We start from the raw sequence: 11,857 nt of genomic DNA, 5'->3' as shown, positions 1-11,857 counted from the left end.
CTTTCGTCGTTACATAACGATGGATTCAACGATACGATACAATAATATTTAAGTACAAATCAAAACAAACATTCTATTTAAAATAACAATATGATACAACACAATAAATAACAACTATCAAAACAAGTTGTAAAGCAAAATACTTAATTCAGCATCTTGAGAATAAATTGAAATAGCAACAAAAAGGAAGGTAAAAAGAAGCCAAGGAAAGCACTAAAAAACTTACATTGCAACGTCGTTATGTTTTTTGGGGCAACCTCGTTCTAAACACTAATAAGAATAAGGTGTGTGTTTCATGAGCTTAAATAGAATAAGTAATGGATTCCAAATACAATAAGGAAAAGGAATTAGAAGTTACTACTTGGACGTACGGAAAGGGTAAAATTTTTTTTCCTTTCTAATAACTAATTAGGATTTCCTCTGATCTCATAAATAATAAAACCAGTTATACGTTTGACAGGGTTTGTACCAAAACTTTTAAAGAAGTAAAATACTCATTGCTTTTCTATTTAAATAAGAAAAGGATTCCTTTGCCAGTTGTAGTTTAAATAAGGTAAGGAGTCCTTTGCCAATTAGTTCTTTGTCAAATTTAAGCTTTGAAGTCCAATTCGTAATTTTTTTCACACCATTCAATGGAGGGTGCAGATTATGATGAATTGTGGTCTGATTATGTTCCAACAGACATACTCAGATTAATATCATCACGTCTCATTGCTGGTGATTATTTTGCTTTTCTTGCTGTTTGTAAAAGATGGCGATTCGAATCCCTATCGTCTCCACTCCCACCTCCGATACATGATTCCCCATCGTCGCCTTGTTTGATGACCTTAAATAAAGAAACTGGCATTATAGAGTCCTTTCATCCGGTGTACAATGTCATAACTCACAAGATGGATATCCCAAAATTAAAGGGTGCCCGAATTCGTAGCGCAAACGCTAATTGGTTGCTCGTGAGTCATGGCAATCGTGGCATGTTCTTTTTCAATCCCATTAGTAATAATATAATTGAACTCCCTGATCTACTAGAGGATGTGGAGAATCATTTCCCGTCTTGGACATTTTCGTGTTCCCCGGACTCCTCATCATCGGATTGTTTTGTCATTGGTTTTGAAAATTTTGGCTCTCCGCCAGCGATATACATCATCAAAGTTGGAGAGAGTAGTTGGACGTATCATGACTTTTATAATGAAGATGGAAATAAGCAAGGATCATTCATGTTATCTGGGTGCCATAATCCGGTGTTTTTCAAAAATAATATTGTTTGGATATTTGGTGATAAAGGAAATTTGGGAATACTAAATATCAAGGAAAACTCAGCTGTAGAGACACCTATCTGGGAATTTTATGGGAAATATTTGCCACGTCGAAAAAGAAGCTCAATTCGACAGTCTTACTTGGTAGAAGATGCAGATAATGGAGGAATATTAGTTGTAATGCTAACTTACGAAGAAAGAAGCTCAAGACAACTTTGACTACGATACCGGTGTTGGTTTTGCCCATAGGTTCAGGGCCTTATACCGTTTATTGTGATGTCTCTCGTATTGAACTTGGTGTGATGTTGATGCAGGATGGCAAGGTCATTGCTTATGCTTTACGGCAGTTGAATATTCATGAAAAGAACTATCCGGTTCTGGATTTGGAGTTAGCAGTCATTGTTCATGCAATGAAGATTTGGAGGCATTATCTGTGTGGCATGGCATGTGAGGTGTTCACGGATCACAAGAGTCTGCAGTATTTGTTCAAGCAGAAGGAGCTAAATTTGAGGCAGAGAAGGTGGTTGGAGCTATTAAAGGACTATGATATCACCATCTTATATTATCCGGGAAAGGCCAATGTGGTGGCTGATGCTTTGAGTAGGAAGTCAGCCAGTATGGGCAGTCTTGCTTATATTCCGGTTAGTGAGAGACCGCTCGCTTTGGATGTTCAGGCTTTGGCCAATTAGTTCGTGAGGGTGGATATTTCTGAGCCCAGTCGTGTATTAGCTTGCACAGTCTCTCGTTCTTCATTATTGGAGTGTATCCGATATCGACAGTATGATGATCCTCATTTGTGTGTCCTTAGAGATATGGTGCAGCGCGGAGGTTCCAAGTAGGTTACCTTAGGAGATGATGGAGTTTTGAGATTGCAGGGTCGGGTTTGTGTGCCTAATGTGGATGGGCTTCAAAAGTTGATTTTAGAGGAGGCCAATAGCTCCCGATACTCTATCCATCCGAGTGCCACTAACATGTATCAAAATTTGCGACAACATTATTGGTGGAGAAGAATGAAGAAGAATATTGTTGCATATGTGGCTCGGTGTTTGAATTGTCAGTAGGTTACGTTCGAGCATTAAAGACCTGGTGGTTTGTTCCAGAAGATTGAGATTACTGAGTGGAAGTGGGATCGTATCACTATGGACTTCGTTGTTGGACTCCCACGGACTTAGAGGAAGTTCGATGCAGTATGGGTTATTGTTGATAGGCAGACCAAGTCAACACATTTCATTCCTGTGGTAGTCTCCTATTTTTCCGTGAGGTTAGCTGAGATTTATATCCGGGAGATAATTCATCATCATGGTGTGCCCATGTCTATCATTTCGAACCAAGGTATGCAGTTTACCTCACATTTCAAGAGAGCAGTTCAGCGAGAGTTGGGCATGCGGGTTGAGTTGAGCACAGCGTTTCATCCTTAGACGGATGGGCAGTCCGAGCGGACCATTCAGATTTTGAAGGATATGCTCTGAGCTTGTGTCATTGACTTTGGAGGCTCGTAGGATCAGTTTCTGCCTTTAGCAGAGTTTGCCTACAATAAAAGCTACTGGTTGAGTATCCAAATGGCTCCTTATGAGGCTTTATATGGTATGCGGTGTCGGTCGCCGGTTGGATGGTTTGAGCAGAGAGAGGCTCGGTTGTTGGATACAGATCTAGTACAGGATGCCTTGGACAAGGTCAGGATCATTTAGGATAGTTTTCGTACAACTCAGTCCAGGAAAAAACATTACGCCGATCGTAAGGTTCATGATTTGGCATTCATGGTCGGTGAGCGGATATTGCTTCGAGTGTCGCCTATGAAGGGCGTGATGAGATTTGGGAAGAAGTGAAAGCTTAGCCCTAGGTTTATTGGCCCATTTGAGATTCTTGATCGAGTGGGAGAGGTGGCTTACATACTTGCATTGCCGCCGAGCTTATCAGCCGTGCATCCAGTGTTTTGTATGTCCATTCTTCGGAAGTATCACGACGATCCATCCCACGTGTTAGATTTCAGCACTGTCCAGTTGGACACGGACTTGTCTTATGAGGAGGAGCCGGTAGCTATTCTAGACTGGCAGGTTTGTCAGTTGAGATCGAAGAGTTTTCCTTCTGTTCGTGTTCAATGGAGAGGTGAGCCTGTTGAGGCATCGACCTAGGATTCCGAGTCTGATATGCAGAGCCGTTATCCCCATCTTTTCCCTGACTCAAGTACTTCTTTCTTCTATTCGTTCGAGGACGAACGATTATTTTAGAGGTGGAGAATGTGATGACCCAAAAGGTTATCACTTGTTTTAAAAATAAATTCTGCATTCCGAGTCCCTAAAAACCTCTTTCTATCTCACCTCGATTTGTATGTGCAATCCGGGCGTGTAGCCGGAATGCCAATATGTGAAAATCTGTGAAAATGATGAATTTTGCCTATAAAATGAGTTTAAGTTGACTTCGGTCAATATTTTTGGTAAACGGACCCGGGCCTGTGATTTGACGAACTTGGAGGGTCCGTAGGAAAATATGGGACTTGGGCGTATGCTCGGAATCTAATTCTGAGGTCCCAAGCCTGAGAAATGAATTTTTAATGAAAATTATTTTCTGGAATAATTTATGAGTTTTGAAAATGAAGTGTGTTTGAAATTCGATGGTATCGGGCCCGTATTTTGGTTCCGGAGCCCTGTACAGGTCTTATGTGGGATTTAAGATGAGTCTATGAAATTTGGTAAGAAACGGACTTGAATAACGTGAATCGGACCTTATTTGAGAAAATTGGAAAGTTTGGTGTTCTTAAGTAACTTCATGATTTTGATGCTAAATTCATAGTTTTTGATGTTATTTTGGTCATTTGAATACACAGGCAAGTCCGTATGATGTTTTTAGGTTGGTGTGTATGCTTGGTTTGGAGCCCCGAGGGCTCGGTTGAGTTTTGGATAGGCCACGGAGTGGAATTTGGACTTAGGGTGTTGTAGGCCTGCAGGCAAATACGAAGCCTGGTTAACAAATGCGAGGGGTGAGTCGCAAATGTGAAATAGCCCAGATCAGCCTTTCCTCACAAATGCGAGGTATTCATCGCAAATGCGATGTCCCCCATTTTGGCTAGTCGTCGCAAATGCGATAGATCAATCGCAAAAGCGACTTCGCAAATGCGAAACTCACTTTGCAAATGCGAGCATAGTAGAGTCTTGGTTCGCAATTGCGATACCTGCAACCTGTAAATTCATAACTTAGACGCATTTCAACAATTTTTCACACTCTTTCAAAATCAAAATACTTTTGGGCGATTTTTCAAAGACAACTTCTCTTCCTAATCGATTGTAAGTCATTTCTAACTTGTTTTCTTTAATCTTTAACATCTTTTCACATGAGTTCAACTCAAAATCAATGATTTTCTTGGGAGGAAATCGGATGTTTTGGGTAGAACCTAGGTTTTTCAACTTTTGGGAATTTGGACCTCGATTTGAGGTCGGATTTCAAAACAAATTATATATTTGGGTTCCTAGGGGAATGGGTAATCGGGTTTTGGTTCAAACCTTGGGTTTTGACCATATGGGCCTGGGGGCGATTTTTGACTTTTTGGGGAAAACTTTAAAAACTTATTTTCATGCATTAGAATTGATTCAATTAGCACTTATTGATGTAATTAAGTAACTTGTGGCTAGATACGAGCGAATTGGTGGTGGAATCAAGAGGTAAAGCAATAGTTGCGACTTGAATTGTGTTCGTGGCATCGTGGTGAGTGTTTGGTCTAACCTTAGCTTGAGGGATTAGGAGTCGAGTCCTATTTGCTATGTGGTATTTGTTGAGTACGACATATAGGCATGGTGACGAGTATCTATACGTTAGTGTCAAGTGCCCGTGAGTCTTATATTATGATTATTATGACTTTGTTATATTATTCATGCCTTGGTGATGATTTCTATTGTTGGGCAAAGTTTGTGGAAGTAATAGATATTTGAACATTGAGGAACGTTGGCTCAAGTTGTATAATGAAATGTAAAAGTATAAGTGGTAATTGAACCTTTTAGAGCATTGGCTCAAGTTGTGAAGTGAGTTGTGAAGTAAAAGTAAAAAAAGAGAAGAGAATTATTATATTGTCTCCCTTGTTGCGATGTTGTTGCTTTTAATACTATCTCCCTTGCCGGGATATTGATGCTTTTGATATTGTTCCCTTGCCGGAATTTGATTTTTGAACTATTATTCCCTTGCCGAGATTTTATTGCAAATTTTATTTATTTCCTTATCTTATTTCTTGTGATTGTTGCCTCGGTGAGGAAGAGTGTAAAGCACGAATGGTGATGTCGTGCATTATTTTGGTAAGAGAGTGTTAAAGCACAAAGGGTGATGTCATGCCGCATGATGTACCCTTCCGTGCCTTTATATGAGTGATAATACATGAAGGATAATTCCGTGTCATGATTATGTGAGACAAAGCACGAAGGGTGATGTCGTGCCATTTATATTGATTTTATGGTGAGGATGAGAGTAAAAGCATAAAGGGTGATGCCGTGCACTTGTCCCTGATTTTCCTGATTCTTGCTGATAATTGTGTTATGATGTCCTTTACCTTTATTTACTGATTTTATGTTGTTACTTGACTTTATTGTGATGTTATTGATTCCTTTTCCCTAATTGCTTTGTGATTGTTTCTTGGGTGACGAAGAGTGTAAAGCACAAAGGGTGATGCCGTGTACTGTTTTGGTGAGAGAGTGTTAAAGCACGAAGGGTGATGTCGTGTATTGTTTTGGTGAGAGAGTGTTAAAGCACGAAGGATGATGCCGTGCACTTGTCTTTGATTTTCTGATTTTTATTGATAACTAAGTTATGCTTTCTCTATATTTAATGGTTGGTTTCCAGTTGATACTTGTTGTACCCTGCAGCATGATTCCCCCTTCCTATTTTTAATTGAACTGTGGTGATCCCCATACTTATTTGTTGTTCTTCTGTTATTATTCGATGCCCCCGCAACATGTTTCCCCCTCCTATCCTTAACTATATATTTCCACTTTTATTTTCCGATGTATAAAATTTAACTGCATAGGTTTATTTGATAGTCTGGTCGTAGCATCGTCACTACTTCGCCGAGGTTAGGCTAGGCACTTACCAGCATATAGGGTCGGTTGTGCTAATACTACACTCTGCACTGTGTGCAGATCCCGGTGTAGTAGCTTTTGGACCTTAGCTTGGGTGGCTGCCTTCAGCCCATACGGAGATCCAAGGTAGTCCTGCAGGCATTCGCAGGCCCTGACGTTTCCCTCTATCCTTTCTTCATGTTTCATTTATGTAATTCAGAAACAGTATTGTATTTATTTTTCGAATCTTGTTTGTAGCATTCATAGACCGTCTGTAAAGTTGTGACACCAGTTCTGGGTAGTCTTTGTTTAAGAATTTGTATTGGATATATTTGAATGGTTTTATTGTTTCTTCCGCTTGTTTAAATTTCGCTATTGTTTCATAATTTTTAAAGGATTAAAATGGGAAAAAGGTAATTTGTTCAAATAGTTGGCTTGCTTAGCTTTCATTAGTAGGCTCCATCACGATTCCCGAGGGTGAGAAATCCGGGTCGTGACATTCGTAATCCAAGATTTCTACTCAAGTATTCCATTACAATTGCAAATAGAAAAAGTTAAATGGGATAACCTTGTCTCAGTCCTTTAGTTGTTGGGAAAGGAACTGAAGGCTCTTCATTCACCACAATTGAGTAGCTCACAGTCTTAACACAGGTTAGAACGCAGTCTTGAAATCTTCTAGGGAATCCTAGCTCAACCATGACATGTTCCAAGAAGATCCACTCCACATAATCATAGGCCTTGGTCAGGTCTATTTTGATCATGCATCTAGGAGAGGTATTCTTCCTTGTATAAGATTTGACAAGCTCATGAGCCACGATGATGTTGTCTCCAATTTTCCTCCAAGGAATGAAACCAGCTTGTGCTTCATTAATGATGTTTGCTGTGATTTTCTCTAATCTGTTTGTCAGCACCTTTGAGATAATCTTATATAGGACTGAGCAGTAGGCAATAGGTCTGAAATCTCTTATTGTTGTAGGATTGCTTACCTTAGGTACCCGTGTAATTGCAGTGCAATATATGACTTTATATAGCTTATCAATAGTGAAGAATTCTTTAATTGCTCTCACTACACCGCTTTTAATTAATTTAGGCTTTTAATATTACCTTTAATAGAAGTTTTCGTAACCACACAAATGATATAGTTGTGTAAGACCATGAGTTTCAGACGTCTTATAACCATATAATATCGTCATGACAGGCATGTTCAAGACCCTATGTTTCAAAAACCTTTCGATTCTTAAAAATCTATACTCAGTCAAATATGTTTATATAAATTGAAGTGGATGGAATAATTCTTCAATTCGTACCTATATTAATATTGAACGAAACTTGAGAAATAGGAGTAGTTTTATTTGAAAACACCCCATATCGTCTGCGATTCGCAGGTGAATTTTTTCAGAATGAGTCTTGCATTAATACGTCAAAATTTCGATTAATTACCTTGAACTATACTCATAGTTCATTAAATGAAAATTTACACAACACTTGCACTGTACTTATCATTCATAGATATATTTTTTTTTAAATTATCATTTGTAGCTATATTTGAATTGTTTAGCGAATTCACATGAGATCAATTATTTTAAATTGAAACAAGAGAGCAACAAGCTCTCGTAGCTCAATTGGTTAGAGCACCCGTTTACTAAGCGAAGATCTTGATTCGACTCTCAACGAGAGCTTCTACGAATGATACAGGTTGTATTCGTTACACGTCTGAATACAAGCTGATAACAGTTGAATTGTAGCTACGAATGGTAATTAAGCAAACTATATTTGCACATGGTATTAATTAGGCTCTTAATTGCCGTGCTTTACTTCAACCATACTTGTCTCTTACAAAGCCAAGTTTAACCGAATATGATTTAATTTGTAGTTTGTACTTCAATTATATTACTAATTAACGTTATTATGAAACTAAATGCATTATATGCTTTTGACTTTTTTGTTACCTGTTTTTGCCATAACTTGCAAAAACTTAAGCAATATATTCAAGTTGACATTTGGCGATAAGGATTTGGGATTAGAACTTAAACTTTAGAGAGAATTATTTCAAGCTGAAACGGGGGTTTGGAGGCGTATTGTGAAGTGAAGTTTTTGTTTTTCCTTTTAAATCTACAACATACATTCAACTAATTATTTATGCAACTTTGGAGTTTTACTTGTAAATTTCCATAAAATACATTCTTTGAATTTTAGTAATTGTAAACTTGTTTAAACAATTCTAGATACTTTTACAATATTATGTCAGGATATTTTAAAATATAATATGTTTTTTTTGTAAAAGGAATTCTTTAGTTCTTCCTCTAAGAAGAAAAGTAGGAAAGATGTTTACAAGCTGATTTACAGTAACTAAGAATACAAAAATAACGAACAAAACCACAAAGAATATTTCAACAGTTGGAATAGGACGCAAAATATGTTATTATAAGAAAACTATATATCCTCAACAATAAAGACAAGAACCTTAAAATCAAACAAATTATTTGGATGAAGCAATATTTAACCAGTAAAACCACGAGTTTTTCTTGCTAACATTTGGACAAGGGAGGGATACCGATATACTTTGTGTTTCAAGATTGAAAACGTAAAGACAACGACCTTCATGCTCCGTGAAGTAGATGGAATTTCTGTTAAGATTAGTGCCTCTTGTGGAGCAAGTCCTCCCCCAGTTATTACATAGAAAAATTGCAGTTTCGCCAATATTTTTCATCTTTACCCACGCTTTTTGAACAAAATCAAACCGAAATATAAGAAATCCGTATACCTCCTCCCGCATGAACCTACCACAATATAACTGGCGAACATATAGCAACATATCATCAACGTCACATGAGGATTGAATGAGGTATCCGCGAGAGCATAGCATGTCTAAGAATTGGCTATAATCATAAACAGGCTGGTTAACTATTGGTGTAACTGTTACCATTCCCGAGTCTATATCTAGATCCAAAAGCACTAGAATTGATCTTTGGCATGTTAATCCGTAGATTTTTTTCTTGAAACTTGTCCAGAGATATAAATTGTTATCTCCAGCAATTGGTTCCAAATCTTGTCTATGAAATTCTTGATTATAACCCGGTTTGCAGAAGTATAGTGTGGGCTGCTTCACATTCATGTCATCAGGTATCTCAACATCTGTGTCAGTGTCATCAATTAGAAAAACAACGCGACATTCAGGATCATAGGGTGGTGCGGATAAGAGACATTCCAGATCGTCGTATTTAGGGACGGGTGGGAGCTGAATTTTGTCTTCTGAAGTAGGATTCCAAAGGCAACAATCACGAGATTCAAAATCTAGTAACACCAGCCACTCATCCGCATAAGCACAAATTCTTTTATTTTGAAGCTCAGGTATAGTGTACACATAATACCGATCCTCTGATATGCTAAAAAATGTTTGCTTTTGCATGTTATTTCCATGACAAATAACAAGCCAAGGGTGTGGTTGTGCAAAATCAGGAGGTAGACTATATTTTGACTCTCCGTTTTTGTATTCTTCCAACCTCATCTTTCTTTTTTTTCTTTCTATGCAAAAGAAAGATAATAATACTGAATGTTCTAAGCCAATCACAAAATATTAGCAAGGAACTTAATTGTTACAAACTTTAACAAACTCAACTGGCTTTATTGTACATGCTAATAGTCACTTAGGTGGAATATTTCTCTATTTCAAGAAGAGGAAAAAAAAAGGACGAAAGGGTAAACACAGATTTAATTTCTAGAACCGATTTCTTTCAAAATAAAAGATACAAGTGGTTTTAGTTTATTGAAATCAAAACTTTAGATGAATTTTGCTTAAAGAGTTTCTAGGAAGTTAAAGAAAACTATCAAACAACTTGGTTGGATTGTTATTACATGTCGTTTCATAATGTATCATATTATACTATTGTATTGTATTGTATTGTTTAATAAATATAATGTTTGGATATATTGTATCGTTTGTTGTCGTTTTATAATGTTACGTATAACAATAAATTTGTAATATTATTAAGAAAAAACATGATACGGACTAGAATTACTATATAAAAAAGTATGGTAAAGGATAAAATATGATTATTTAAATAAGAAAATATAATGTGAGAGAAAAAAGCAAGGTAACAATGCCCCTACACTAAATCTGTCATTCTATAAAGTGGTACTTTCGTCGTTACATAACGATGGATTCAACGATACGATACAATAATATTTAAGTACAAATCAAAACAAACATTCTATTTAAAATAACAATATGATACAACACAATAAATAACAACTATCAAAACAAGTTGTAAAGCAAAATACTTAATTCAGCATCTTGAGAATAAATTGAAATAGCAACAAAAAGGAAGGTAAAAAGAAGCCAAGGAAAGCACTAAAAAACTTACATTGCAACGTCGTTATGTTTTTTGGGGCAACCTCGTTCTAAACACTAATAAGAATAAGGTGTGTGTTTCATGAGCTTAAATAGAATAAGTAATGGATTCCAAATACAATAAGGAAAAGGAATTAGAAGTTACTACTTGGACGTACGGAAAGGGTAAAATTTTTTTTCCTTTCTAATAACTAATTAGGATTTCCTCTGATCTCATAAATAATAAAACCAGTTATACGTTTGACAGGGTTTGTACCAAAACTTTTAAAGAAGTAAAATACTCATTGCTTTTCTATTTAAATAAGAAAAGGATTCCTTTGCCAGTTGTAGTTTAAATAAGGTAAGGAGTCCTTTGCCAATTAGTTCTTTGTCAAATTTAAGCTTTGAAGTCCAATTCGTAATTTTTTTCACACCATTCAATGGAGGGTGCAGATTATGATGAATTGTGGTCTGATTATGTTCCAACAGACATACTCAGATTAATATCATCACGTCTCATTGCTGGTGATTATTTTGCTTTTCTTGCTGTTTGTAAAAGATGGCGATTCGAATCCCTATCGTCTCCACTCCCACCTCCGATACATGATTCCCCATCGTCGCCTTGTTTGATGACCTTAAATAAAGAAACTGGCATTATAGAGTCCTTTCATCCGGTGTACAATGTCATAACTCACAAGATGGATATCCCAAAATTAAAGGGTGCCCGAATTCGTAGTGCAAACGCTAATTGGTTGCTCGTGAGTCATGGCAATCGTGGCATGTTCTTTTTCAATCCCATTAGTAATAACATAATTGAACTCCCTGATCTACTAGAGGATGTGGAGAATCATTTCCCGTCTTGGACATTTTCGTGTTCCCCGGACTCCTCATCATCGGATTGTTTTGTCATTGGTTTTGAAAATTTTGGCTCTCCGCCAGCGATATACATCATCAAAGTTGGAGAGAGTAGTTGGACGTATCATGACTTTTATAATGAAGATGGAAATAAGCAAGGATCATTCATGTTATCTGGGTGCCATAATCCGGTGTTTTTCAAAAATAATATTGTTTGGATATTTGGTGATAAAGGAAATTTGGGAATACTAAATATCAAGGAAAACTCAGCTGTAGAGACACCTATCTGGGAATTTTATGGGAAATATTTGCCACGTCGAAAAAGAAGCTCAATTCGACAGTCTTACTTGGTAGAAGATGCAGATAATGGAGGAATATTAGTT

At 37.1% G+C, this 11,857-nt stretch overlaps 2 protein-coding genes across 2 annotated transcripts in view; both read left to right on the top strand.

The window, feature by feature from the left end:
* The first annotated feature begins 632 nt into the window (after nucleotides 1–632).
* LOC142164983 (F-box protein At1g49360-like) lies at nucleotides 633–1,472 on the top strand. Its single transcript, XM_075223642.1, has one exon. The coding sequence runs from the start codon at nucleotides 633–635 to the stop codon at nucleotides 1,470–1,472; it is 840 nt and encodes a 279-aa protein (XP_075079743.1).
* Nucleotides 1,473–11,059: 9,587 nt separating this feature from the next.
* The window catches only part of LOC142164982 (F-box protein At1g49360-like), a 2,202-nt gene continuing 1,404 nt past the window's right edge, over nucleotides 11,060–11,857 (top strand). The window contains exon 1 of the mRNA XM_075223641.1: nucleotides 11,060–11,854. Coding sequence (XP_075079742.1) covers nucleotides 11,060–11,854 — 795 coding nt within the window. The remainder of the gene's footprint in view (nucleotides 11,855–11,857) is intronic.

Source organism: Nicotiana tabacum, chromosome 10 (assembly GCF_000715075.1).
Source record: "Nicotiana tabacum cultivar K326 chromosome 10, ASM71507v2, whole genome shotgun sequence".
Lineage (NCBI taxonomy): Eukaryota > Viridiplantae > Streptophyta > Magnoliopsida > Solanales > Solanaceae > Nicotiana > Nicotiana tabacum.
Note: the sequence above shows the minus strand (reverse complement) of the source record. Positions and strands in the feature narration are given on the sequence as shown.